Consider the following 13080-nt stretch of genomic DNA (forward strand, 5'->3'; position numbering starts at 1 on the left):
AACAATACTCAAGGCAAAATATAATGGCAAAATATAATGGTAAGAAACTATTGGTATTTCACTAGCAACATCATATTAGATCAAGCTACAACATGACTAATCCCCATAAGTTGGATGAGTAAGCTAAGACACAGCACGACAAGAAATAAACAAAAAAAGAAAATAACATATATTTTTTTGTTACATCAGCAGTGTCATCTGTGCTGTTAGAACAACTAGATGCCTCTGGGAGTTCTTTCATCTGCTCAAATATGCAAAAACTCAGTTGTCAAATGTAGTGGGGCCTCACAATATAATATTAGAAAGAGAAATAAAACAAACTTACATATTAGAAAAGACGGTTAAGATAGGGCAAAGCAATGCCGAGATAACAATTCAGATATGCCCAAAGCAGATACACTCTCACATCCAAACAGTTGCTTCAGTTTTGAGTCGCATAATATCACCATAGCATTTCGTGGATCCTAAATTTTTATTCAACCCCAAAATATTGTTTAAATTAGTATTAAATGAATTATAGAGGTAGAGCAGGAAGCTCACCAGCCTATAGCAAAATCCATCTACCACATTAAGTGCAACATACTCTTAACTACCCACAACCACAAGTTTCATACATCAATACTAGTTTTAATAAAATTTCCCTAAACCTAATAATATGCAAAAACTACAAGTCATTTTGTAATTGATAGTTGCATCATGAGTTCCCCTAACCTACCACCAACCAACAAAAGTGCACCCAAATTAACCATGATCTTGTTCACAGAATATAGTCCTATTAAATTGCAACAATTACAAAGATAACCTTCCTAGATAATAATCTCAGCACAATACCCATAATAGTAGCTAAAAATCTCAACAAGTATGAAATAGTCCAATACCCTCATCACAATACTTCAGGGAGGAAATTGTATATAATCATGTTGTTTATTTATAGACACATAAATTATTTGATCCTATGACATGATTCAAACAGCATAGATAATAATAAATAAGGAAACACAACAAGGAATTGACCTCAAGATGGTTGGATTTGATGTGGTCCCAAACACGACCCAAGGCCTCTGCGTGAAGCATCTTTTTCTCTCCTGTGCCAAGAAATTGAGCAAGAGCATCTGATATCATGATTGGACACTTATCAATTCCAGTACTGTCAAATGAAACCACATCGGCTGAAAGAGCTGCCTTCAGCTTTTTCGATTCTGGTCCCACTTCTCCTGCAGCAAATTAAATAAATGCACTTTGTCAGCATGTGTTCTTGTTGTTGGCAATGGTAGAACAGGGAGGGCGTGTGTTTACCTGAAGGCTCATTTAAGGAGGTAATGTGCTTGGATAGAAGCTTATTCATTTTGAACATGTCAGTGCAGTCAGTCTCAAAAAGAAGGCGAAGCTCGTCATTGCAGATTATCTTTCTCTTGTTATTTGGATCTTGAAGGTTGTTTTTGCGAATGTATGCCCAAAGATGCTTCACTATCTGAACCAAAAGTTAAAAAAAATAAAAATAAATAAATGAATGACAAAAATCTGTGTGAAAATATACACACTTAAATAAAACAGCATCATATAGGACTTTTAACGGAATGAACCAGCAGTAGTCCAGTTGGTGTATACTGAGAATGGATCTAACATCCACAGTACCATGACCAAACAAAAAAAAAAAAAGGAAACGTTCTGGTACAATGTTGTAATTATAGTGGTACTACACTGGTACATTGAGGTAAGGCACAGGTACTGTCCTTGGTGAAATGGTGGATAAGGTACCTCTGTTCGAGCCATGGTGGGTTGACCAACAATAGCTTGCAGTAAAGGTGACACACCACACACTTTATTTAAGCCCCCAGGACCGCCTTTCCTTTTTGTAGGAGCTGGAGCACTGAAAAAAGAAGAAAAATTGACTTACTAAATTTGCAGTCACAATAGAATGTATAGAATGCACTAGTCTTTATAATATGTATAGGATATGCAGATCAGCATAGAAGTTATTGAGAAATATCAGGAGGGCATGTAATAACAATATTGAAGGTTTAAAAATCCGGAAACATGAGAATATACTGCATGCTTTTGAGTTTATGAACTGTAAATAGAACCTCCTAGAAACAAATAACTTCAATGGGCTTGGTCCTCTATAAGCAGAATTACACCAATATACAATTTCAGTTTGAATATATTGCCATAAGCACCTCCAAATATGAAGACCTAAAGCCCTAAAACCTAAATCGTATAACAGTGTATAAATTAATGTGGAAAAGACCATTTAAAAGATCCAAACAATTTCCCGAAAGCTTGCTGTCAAATCAGCATGCAAATGAAATTGTAAAAATAGGTGGCATCTTAATGCATGATGTGATACATCATCTTAACACTTCCTCTCTATGGCCTCACTAATCCAGAGTTGAATTTTAAATTTGGCAAATGTACTACAATACTAATAGAGAGTCGAATCTAAATTTGGGAAAAAGATAAAAAAGTACGCAATTTATCAACTAACATAATGCTGCACTAACAATGATTCCCACATTCATATTGTTAGGAGCAAGAGAGGAAAATCACATAACTTTACCATTTCCACTCTTAGAAAATGAAGTGGTGGTAAAGTGGCCGAAAATCGACCTCCATTTTCCTTTCAATTCAAATATTATGCATCCAACCAAGCTATCTCCTTCACTTTTCCGTATACACTCCTCCAGGCACTTACCGGAACCACTTAATTCAATTACAGGACCCCCAAAATCGAAACCAAAACCCTAATTCCAAGCAAAACCAAAGAGTAAAGAACTAACCTTTCCTTAGTACCTGCCACGAAAACAGCAGCAGGCTTTGCATCTTCCCTCAACGGCTCCGCTGTGGCCTTGACAGATGCAGCATTAGGCGTGGCAGTGGCCCCCACCATCTCTGGTGCACCCTGGTACTTGAAGGAGAACTCTTGCTGACCCTGGTAAGGCGAACCCGAAGCGGCGGCGGCGGCAGCTGCGGCCGCGGCAATTGCCAGGTTGGAGTGGTGGTGGTACTGAAATTGCTGAAATGTAGGGGCAAAACGGTCCTTTGGAATCTGAGGGGCGAGTAAAAGTTCGACCTGGTTGCGTATGAAGGATTCCTTGTGGGAGAGGTCGAGGCCGAGCTGGGCCTCAAGGTGGCGTACCAGATTCGGGACGGATATGTTGGAGGCACTGACAGCAGGCGCCACCTGTCGGAGCAACGTCTCCACGCAGCTCGCCAGCTCTTGGTCGGTGACCATTGGAATGTATCGAGTTTCAGAGGTCGATTTGAATTGTAATTAGAGCGAAATTAACGGGATGGGACAGGGGAGGTTCAAAATTTTGGAGGGGAAAAAAGAAATCGAAGTGTTCAGGCGGGTCTCTCTCTCGCGTCGCTCTGTATTCTCTTTCCCTCCTCTAGCATGCGAATGGGATGTGTCTGTCTCTCTCCTCGGAAACTCATTAATTAATTGTAGAATGACGTAAATGGGGCTTATTTCTGTAGGTATTTACCAGTGTGCCACTGGAAAGCAGATATGGATTTGCGATAAATATGAAGTTTTTTTTGCTGAAACAACCTTCCATGTATATAATTTCTAACTATGGGCTTCAAATTGAATTTCTGCATCAGGCAGGCCCTCAACCATCAAAATTAAAAACAAACAGTAATACAAACGTTAAATGTATGTGTACATAAATTTTTTAAAATATAATCAAGCAATAAAACTTTCAACAACGGTAGAGAATATTAATTGAATTGCTATTTTGAAACAAATATATTCTCTATCAATTCTTATTTGGGTTCTTCTTTTGTACTTTGGGTCCCATGTCTTGTAGCTGTAGTGTAATGTTTTATGTAGTCAGGTCATAAAGTAGCTTATTGGTAACAGCAATAATGATTATTATTATTATACTTCATTAATATTATGTTATCATTTTTTCTCTCTATATGTTATGTGGTAGTAGACATAAGCAAGTATCATTTTTATTTTTGTTCTGTCATAAGAATACTTAGATTTACAAGGATGCATGTATAAGTCCAGCTCCAAAACGACGCACCGCTTTGGGCCCCTTAAAAGTATTATTTGTTTGCACCCAGTGTATAAGTTAAGAGCTCTTTTTTGCAATTTCTGCTCTAGTAGGACCCACATGCAGTGATACAATTGTTTAAACGTCAACAAGTTCAGCTACAATAAAATTTGTGGTCCAAGTCAAGACAAATATCTACAAATCCAGGGGTTTTGTCGGGATTTTCTCGGTGCCAAATTTGATATACAGAAGATTACTCAAATTTGATATTCACGTCTTTTATACCATCTATTGTCACTGGACAAGTGTACCAATAAAAACACGTCACGTCAAACAAACTAAACTTTTGTAAACATCTTTGGTGAGGAAAGGGCACTACGATCTGTTAGACCACCGGTCCATCCTAATGTCTGATGGGTCGCTGAACAGTCTCACCGTTTTGGATTTTTAATTATTCAACGTAAGATTACGAGAAGTCTTGTTGCTATTCAGGACTAATCAGGCACACTTAAGTGGTTGCTAATATCGGATTGATCATAGTGTCACAGTGTCAGTTGTCATATCTCCTGCCAATGCCAATGTGGTAGAACTTATCTTTTTATTCAATCCACCTTATTTCTTTCCTAAGTTGACCTTAGTTTATTTTACCACGCTTCGTCGTAGCTCTGTAAATTTACGAGAAGAACTCAAACAATTAAATTAAAACATGCAAACAGTACTTTTGCTTCCTGTTTTAAGATTAACTTCCATATATATATATATTTTAAGGTAATTATAATATCCCTACCTATTCATCCCCTATTTATTATTTAACTAACTAATTTTTTATTTTAACTATAATTATCATTTCTAACAATATTTATTTATTTCCTCCTTCTCTCTTCCTCTTCCACCCCTATCTTCCTTTTCCACCTCCATCTTCTTCTCCCACCTCCACTTTCGTCTCCATCTCCTACCTATGCCTCTGCCTTTCTCTCCTACCTCCGCCTCTCCCACCTCTGCCCCCGTCTCTGTTTTTCCATCGATAAGCTCTCTCTCTCTTCCACCTCCCACCCTCTCCCACCTCGAAATAATAAATACAATAAACTCTCTCCCTCTCATACCTCCACTTTCGCCGCCGCCGCCTCCACTTTTCTCATTTATGCCTGCAGCTCCCGCTCCAATGGACATTCTGTCAGAGATCATCCATCACTCCATTCCAATCAAGCACGCCTCTGCCGGGTTGAATACTTCAACATGTATGAATGAATACTTCAACGTGTATGAATGAATACTTAAGCACGCCTCTGCCGGGTCAGATCCACCACTGTTGACCGTATCAAAATATTTTTGTATCTGTGGATGCAATTAATCTCTTTCATGTCTATGTTCTCTTTCCTCATAAAGTAGAGAGTTATTTGCAAAAAACAAAGCTTTATTAATGATGAATTAAGCCACTGTGTATTGAGAAATGATATAAAAATTTTTTTGAAAAAAAATAGAGGTATACGAATGAATATTTGATGTCTTAGAATGAATACTTCAATGTGTATAACTGAATACTTAATATCTTATGTATGAATATTTGCGTGACAAGATATGAATACTTGTGTAATTGATAACTCGAAAGTATGTCATCATGTATCTCATTTGAAAGATAAAATTGTGTAGAAAACATTCGTGATTTTAGATTTGCAAAATTCCTCACAAACCGTCAAAAATATTATTTAAATTGAACAGAGAAGAAAAAATCATCTCTAAAAACGTGTAAAATATGGATGAGTGATGTGTCCAGTTTTTATATTTACACTTGCACGGCGATGATGAATACTTTCACGGCAGTCATCTGGAATATTTGGAACCAGCGTAATCGATTGTGCTTTAGAGATTCAGTAGTTCACACATGTCGCATTGTGATACTAAATATTATTTCTCTCATTTCATACTGGACAGGTCAAATGAAGGAGGAAGTACAGGCAGCGGCTAACAATTGGATGCCACAGGATTTAGATGAAGTGCCCCTCCAGGTGGTCCGCCCAGAAGATGCACAAATGGTGGCATGGATCTCTAGTGACCCTTCTTAGGCTCTGCTGATTGAGTGTCACGTTCACAATTGCCCCTCTGGTGGCATAGACTAGTTTTATTTTTGTGCTAATGACTATATTTCAGCTAATACTTGCATGTTTTGTGTATGCTTTTGGTGGGTTGATGCATGACTGATGTACGTTCTGTTACTTGTATGTTGCTTTTTATGTTTTTGTTTGATATGTAGAACTCTATGTTTCATGGCAATGAAACGGGCTTACGCCTTTCTTTCAAAAAAAAAGTAGTTAATTACTGGGGGATAAATGAGGGATTATTACGGGGAGATAGCTAGGTGCTCCTTATATTTTAATATAAGTTTATAGGTCCATACTATTATAAATTAAAAACTATAATCAATTCTTAATTTAGTTCAGAGGTCTTTTGTACAAGATTGATGTTACTGTTACAAGTCTGTAAGCTCATTAACCATCTCGGCATATTTATTTGTAAGAATAATTGGGATTTTAATAATGTTAACTGCTTTAGTTCTTTCAAAATATACACGTATTTAAAATATTATTTTCTTAGCCACCTCGGTCTATAGATAAGACCACCAGACAACTTAAAATTATAAATTGGGATCCAACGACTATCTACAAATATTGACAGTGCTTGTAGAATTTAAGTGTTTTAGACAAAAGTTACGTGATACATGTATTTCACATTAATACATAGTATGATTTTGTATATATTTATGATTTATTAATGGTTTTAACTTTTTCAACAATAACATTGGAGATGTTTTCACACAATACTCTCTAGTTCCTAACGGGCACTTAAGAGGATTAAATAAGTCTCAAAGACTCTTAAACATTTCTGGTTAAACCCTTTAAATAGACAAGTCAAACAAGTGTGTACAAATAAATTAAAAAAAAATAGAGTTTATAGAAATTTGACACGCAAGCTGATAACGGAGTTCGTCGTAAAAAAACCTTCGTCTCCAGGATAGAGCAACATCGTCGGCGTCTATTTTCTATTATCCAAAAAGAAGTGATACAATTCATGACACGTGAGCCCAACAATGGTAGGAAGTCACGGCCTAATATAATGTATATAGAGACTGTAATTCAAACTTTCAAAGTATATCAAATTATATATGCTTTTATTCATCCGATTTTGTTTCTTCCTTCCTTCTTTTTATCTATTTTGATTGGATGACTCCTATGTCACATTTATCTCTAATGAGAAAGATATACATATCTCTTAAGATAATATAATTTTTTTATGTACTTCTACAAGAATTATTGGGTGGCGAATTGTCAATATACACGTCTTAAATTTTTGTATATAAAATAAAATTATGCCCAAAATTGTTTTTTTATTAGAATTTATTTTATGAAATTGCTCTCATTTTAAATATCCAATTTTCATTTAGTAGCTATTTTTTCATAGCAAAAATCAAGAAATATAACCAAGTACTTCATATTTATTTTTGGGCTGCATTAATTTATAAGAACATGGACAGTTGAAGCCGAAGTTTTTATTAATATCCCAAAAAAATACAAAATTTTCAAATCCACATCCGATTTGTAAAAATTTCGGAATCTACCAAATCTGAAAAATTATTCTGCGGATTCAAAATCTGAATCCACAGGATATTTTTTCTAGATCCAAGGTTTCTCTTTTCTGTAAATTATTTATCAAAAATAGCATTTTTGATAAATGTCAAGTTATTTTTTTCTATCATGGCTCAACCGAAATGTCAATTTTTTTTTCCGAAGATAGATGTAGTATCTATATCTCAAAATTTGAATGTACTAAAAAGACCATGATAATTTATTTATTTACCTATAAGTAATTTTTGATCAAATGTTGAGATATAGATACTTTTTAGCTTGAATTTTATCAAATGTTGCTCTTAAAAAGGAGATTGAAATAGAAAGAGAAAGAAACCTCAGGCCTCATACAAAATGAAAAAAAGAAGAAGAAAGTGATTGTAGCTTCTAAGCCAGACGTGATTTACAGGAATCTTTTAGATGATTAGATGTGCGGGACTGCGGGCTGAGAAATTATCATTAGGGGTGTTCAAACGGTCGGTTCGGTTTAAACCGAACTTAAAACCGAAGTTTGAAAATTCAACCGAACCGACCGAACTAAAATAGCAAACCGAATTAAAACCGAACCATTTAAACCGATTTAAACTTCGGTTTGATTGATTGAACCGAATTTTCTCAAAAATCAAAACTCAATATACCTATACATTCATAATTTCGATTTGATCAGTTGAACCGAGGATTAATGAACCAAAATAATACTCGAAGTCTCGACCTATCAATAAAATCGGTCGGTTCGGTTTAATCGGTTCTGAGAAATCAAAACCGAACCGAACCATTTAAACCGAACTAAGTCACAAAATCAACCGAACCGAACCAATTCAACAGAACCATTTAAACCGAATCTTACCGGTTCGGTTCAAAACCAAATAAACCGAACCATTTGAACACCCCTAATTATCATCTATGGGGAAATTTAGTATTAGATCAAATATAATGCAAACAAAAAAGGACATGGCCGCACAAAACTTAGCAAATTTAAAATCCCAAACAACTTAAAATATCCGTTTTGATGATATTAAAAGATGTCTCTTTATTTCTAAGTATAGGCACAGGTTATTAATGCATACTAATTCTACGTCTTACAAAAAACAGAAGAGGAAAAAAAAAAAACATGGCACGAATCAAAATTCGTACTACACCAAGCCGTTGATGTTTCGAACTTTCAATCGACAAGTCCAATGGTCCGATTCAGTTAGAAAAACCTGTTGCATTTTTGGCAACCTCTCTCTCTACCGCCCTTTTCAAAAAGCTTCCTTCCTCAACCACCATCTGTACCGGTACAAAACCCAATCCGTTCGCGACCGCCAACATGACCTCCTTCATCTCCCCTCTGAATTCCTCCAAATCCACCATACCGTCACCATCCTTGTCAAATTGCTTGAACAAATCCTGGTACAATTGTGCAACCTCTTCATGGCTTACGCTAGGCTCGTCCATTCCCCCAAAATGCGAACCGAGAATGGTTAGACTCATCAACTCTTTTGCCATTTCAGCATATGTCAGCCTACCGTCAGAGTCGGAATCCAGACTTGCAAATCGAGCCTCGATGGAGGTGTTGAACGCTTGCTCATCCTCAATGAAGCCAAGAACCATTGAGCCATCTAGTAGTTCCACACTCATGTTTAAGTTGTTTCAATTCTCTTCTACTTATTTGTGGCACCCTTTGGTTTGGAGAAGACACTGTGTGATGGACAACATTTATAGGTGCAAGGGTAAGTAGACCTTGGTACTTGGTAGTAGGTTTGAAAGTTGGTTCCTGTGGGTTTGGTAGAGTTCCGTTAGTATGTTATTGCATTGTCTTATTGTCTGAGGAGAATTCTCCTGAAGCAAATTAAAAGGCGAGTAGTTCAATCTTGAAAGAGCAGTATAACAATGACCCGTTTTAGGAATGAAACTAGAAAGGAAGCGCAAGGAGGAGTTGGGATATTGTCTGGTATGGGAAGGTTTGGAATTGGGTGCTTTTAATTTGGTTGTTTGCATAAAAAATCAAATTTTGGTAGATGGTTTTAACCAATTGATGGACTATCCAACGGCTGGTGGAGCTTGAACTAGAGCTGTTCTCGATTGGAAATCAAGCAAATGGAGTTGAGTGTCTTGAGTCAAGTTCGACTTTTCTGAGTAGTTGGAATATGTGGCACATAATTGGAGCAAATCGCTATCCAAAATGAGAATACATGCACGGAGAATGTGCATCGAGAGCGCTAGCGTGGCTCGCAATTTTGAATTCAACTAAGGTCAAACGTCTAAATGCACGGTAGTATGTATTTTGCAGCTTTACAAATATTTCAGAGCAGTCAATAAATATGAATGCTATTAGTTGATATTTAGAAAATAATAGAGACATATATACCGGAAAGAAGTGGCGGTGTACTGGCCACTCTTATCAAATATATTCTTTTTTGAAAAATAGTAGTAGAACGATACCACCTGTTTTCTATTACTAGAAACACACCTATACACATATCAATGACGACTCCATAACATTACGCTTAGACAGACAAGCTCTATTTTTTTTTATCAGTAAATGTCTTTGTGCTTTTCATTAATTAACACATGGCAACATCATTACATATTGAGTTCACAAGAGTAGGATTACCCAAATAGCAAACCCTCACCCGTGATGTATATAAGAAATAAAGCCACTTATTACCAGTATTGCTACCCCTGAGAAACATCTGGTAAAAACAAAGGAAAAGTAAATCCAAGACATCCCATTCTTGTCTTCTTCCAGTTTTAGTCAAGTAATCCGCCTGTCCATAAGGAACATACCAGTTACATTACTATTTGCTATCTTCATCCGAGAACTCAGTATACATGAACTCGGTATCCCTAGCACTTCTTGCACCTTATTTGAACAAAACAAAAAACTTGATATTCACACAATTATGCTAAACAACCATGATTATGTGTCCACAGAGTGTTTAATTGAGGCTTGATTGCAAAATTGGGAAATTTATACATATTAAATGGATAATGTAGGAATGAGGCCTAGTTATGGAATTATGAAAATATGGACAAATGCTTAAGCAGTGGTTTGCAATGGCAAAATATACCAAATAAGATCTTGAAACTACAAATAAAGGACATTGTGTCACGCACAAACAGTGCAAAAAGCAAATAAACAAGATAAAATAACCAACCTGTTCTCAGGTGGTGACATGGTGGTGCAAGAAGGCAGCACATTTTGCTTAGAGACTAATCTAGAATAGAAAAAGGAGGTACAATATTAATAACCAAATGCACTCCACAGGAAGTTAAGCTTCTATTTGCAGCGTCAATAGATTTGTTGGGATATAAATAAATAGCCAACCAGTTGGGCCCTAAAGTGTTCAAACCCCCTCGCCTTGGTATGTGGTGAATTGATTTTTTTTACCCCTAAACATTTGAATATATGTAATTTGTCTCTTAGCTCTAAAAAGTCTTTCCTTTCTACCCATTTCACAATAATTCTGAAGTTAACCATAGTTAAGTCTCTTGTTAAAATAGTAAAAGATAAAAATATACTTTCTTAAGAATCTATTACCAGTTCTAAAAGGGATTTTAGCAGGAAACTGGTTACTTAAGATGAGATCTTTATTCGATTCTAGGGGTCTCAGATTTTCCGGAACAAAGTTCTACTTGGCCCAGCCCAGGCTTGTGCAGTTAAGGTTATAGGTTAGAACTAGGACGCACGGCATGGTTCATCACCAGAGATAGATAGTATATCTTCTTTGAATGAGAAGGGAAGGTTAGTAGCAGAAAAAAAGGTCTATGTTTCAGGTGATTCTCACAATTGCATAAAAATAGAAGAGAATAAAAGGCCGATCAGAAAAAAATGAATGATATCACATCCAAAAAGTTTTGTTCTGACAAAAGAAATCATCATCTTTGTTGCTATAAAGGTAATTAAAAAAAATCCATAAGAAGACAGTACATGTTAATTAGGCAAATTTTAAGACAAACTCTGGTACACTGAAATTTTAATTACAATGTGTATGGTTTGGACAACTTCAATGAAATCTTTTCAAGTTCTTTTAAATTCAAAAATCGCTGAACAAAATACAAGTGTTACGGATATCATTGGAATATTTACGAGACTCAACTATCACTACTTTGTTAATTTTCTCCTATATTTTCTTTGTTGTATTTCAAATTTTTTTTCTCTTCCCTATAAAATGGAGTTAGCAATAAGAAATGAGAAAACAAAGATTTGATTGCCCTGGTTAAATGATTTTAACATAATAGTGGGGGAATATCTTTTGCAAAACTTTACTCTGCACTAGTACTACCATAATTGCTCTGTGATGATGTCCTAATAATACAACTCTTTTTTTTTTTTTGAAGGCGTCCTAATAATACAACTCAGTTGAGTAAATATCTGATGGGAAAGATTTGAGAAAGAACAAGGATACAATGGAAAAAGATAAATTCTGACAATGGATAATTAATTCTAAGGTAAATACAAAAAGATAAAAATAGTTAAGTAATTTATTAGATATAATAAAGACTTAAATGTAAATAGAAAACCGAATAAGTGTTTAGGAATAATAGAAAATTAACCATTAAAACTATTAATCACATCGGAATCCAAGATCTATCCATGAGAAAAGAAATTACATTAATTCAACACGAAAAATCAGAAGAAAGAAACAAAAATCATTGCCCAGAAAGCAAACCCTAAACCCTAAAGGATCGCTTCCTGAAGTTGGATTGCAAAAAAGACATTAACAAACAAAGTAAACCCAAATGCTTATGTGCTAGTTAATTGAAAAGCTTAACCTCATAATGTCCGGTCTTAAACTGGGCAAGTTGTGAGTGGCCATTACGGAGTACGGAGGTTCCATTTGACTTGGTCAAATCGAGAGAAGAGGAAGAAAGGCACATTGGGCTTTGTATGGGCCTAAGGTGGGCTTTTACGAACTAAAAAAAGGGCCTAAAAGAGTCGGAAATATCTCGTTCACCCTATATCAATATTCTGCGAAGTGGGCCAGACCGAATCTTCCGCCTAGATTCGCCTACATATGGAAAGGAAATTTTTTGCCAAAAGAATCGCAAGGAGCCGAAAGGATGAGTTCGCTTGGTACTGGGTCCAATGAGAATCATTCCTTAGTAATTTACTTATTTCTCAACTTAAATAATATTTTAATTTATCCTAATTTTAATTAAATTACTGTTACATTTTTTTTTACTTTTTGTTGACTTGCTTTTTCAATATTTAATATGTTTTTAAATAACTACTGTCTTTTTACATTTCGAATTCATAATTAAGACAATTGTCCTTTTATAAATATCAAAACTTTTTTTACTTTTAGGAGATTTTTTTTTTGGATAAAAAAAAGGCCAAGCCAAACTTCATTAAAGAAACTAAGTTAAATTACAAAACAGGGACTTCTTTTCGAGAGCTCTAAGATTTTAGGAGATTTTGTAATAGCTATTTTAAACATATTATCAAGGGCCTATGCAAAACTTGGTGAATGAGA

The 13080-nt window shown here is 35.5% G+C and overlaps 2 protein-coding genes across 3 annotated transcripts; both read right to left on the minus strand.

Moving 5' to 3' along the window:
- Positions 1 to 34: 34 nt before the first annotated feature.
- LOC144558400 (SWIB complex BAF60b domain-containing protein) lies at positions 35 to 3392 on the minus strand. 2 transcript variants are annotated; one of them, XM_078307246.1, is made up of 6 exons: positions 2778 to 3392; positions 1759 to 1870; positions 1297 to 1471; positions 1015 to 1214; positions 326 to 464; positions 35 to 241 (listed from the first exon to the last, which is right to left on the minus strand). In XM_078307246.1, the coding sequence occupies exons 1-5, from the start codon at positions 3230 to 3232 to the stop codon at positions 342 to 344; spliced, it is 1065 nt and encodes a 354-aa protein (XP_078163372.1). In that variant the 5' UTR covers positions 3233 to 3392; the 3' UTR covers positions 35 to 241; positions 326 to 341. The 2 variants fall into 2 exon arrangements, with proteins under 2 accessions (XP_078163372.1, XP_078163373.1); XM_078307247.1 differs by having other exon boundaries at positions 35 to 244.
- Positions 3393 to 8600: 5208 nt separating this feature from the next.
- Positions 8601 to 9298, minus strand: LOC144558233 (uncharacterized). The gene has a single exon (XM_078307032.1). The coding sequence runs from the start codon at positions 9239 to 9241 to the stop codon at positions 8810 to 8812; it is 432 nt and encodes a 143-aa protein (XP_078163158.1). The 5' UTR covers positions 9242 to 9298; the 3' UTR covers positions 8601 to 8809.
- Positions 9299 to 13080: the final 3782 nt, after the last annotated feature.

The sequence above is a fragment of the Carex rostrata genome, chromosome 8 (assembly GCF_964058835.1).
Source record: "Carex rostrata chromosome 8, lpCarRost1.2, whole genome shotgun sequence".
In the NCBI taxonomy this organism is placed as follows: Eukaryota; Viridiplantae; Streptophyta; class Magnoliopsida; order Poales; family Cyperaceae; genus Carex; species Carex rostrata.

Bases quoted from the DNA above. Each gene is read 5' to 3' on its own strand.
- LOC144558400 (XM_078307246.1), bottom strand. From the start codon at position 3,232: ATGGTCACCGACCAAGAGCTGGCGAGCTGCGTGGAGACGTTGCTCCGA. The intron at 1,472-1,758 runs GTACCTTATCCA...CTTTTGGTTCAG, and splicing joins CCACCATGGCTCGAACAGAG to ATAGTGAAGCATCTTTGGGC. The intron at 1,215-1,296 runs GTAAACACACGC...AATTTGCTGCAG, and splicing joins CTCCTTAAATGAGCCTTCAG to GAGAAGTGGGACCAGAATCG.
- LOC144558233 (XM_078307032.1), bottom strand. From the start codon at position 9,241: ATGAGTGTGGAACTACTAGATGGCTCAATGGTTCTTGGCTTCATTGAG.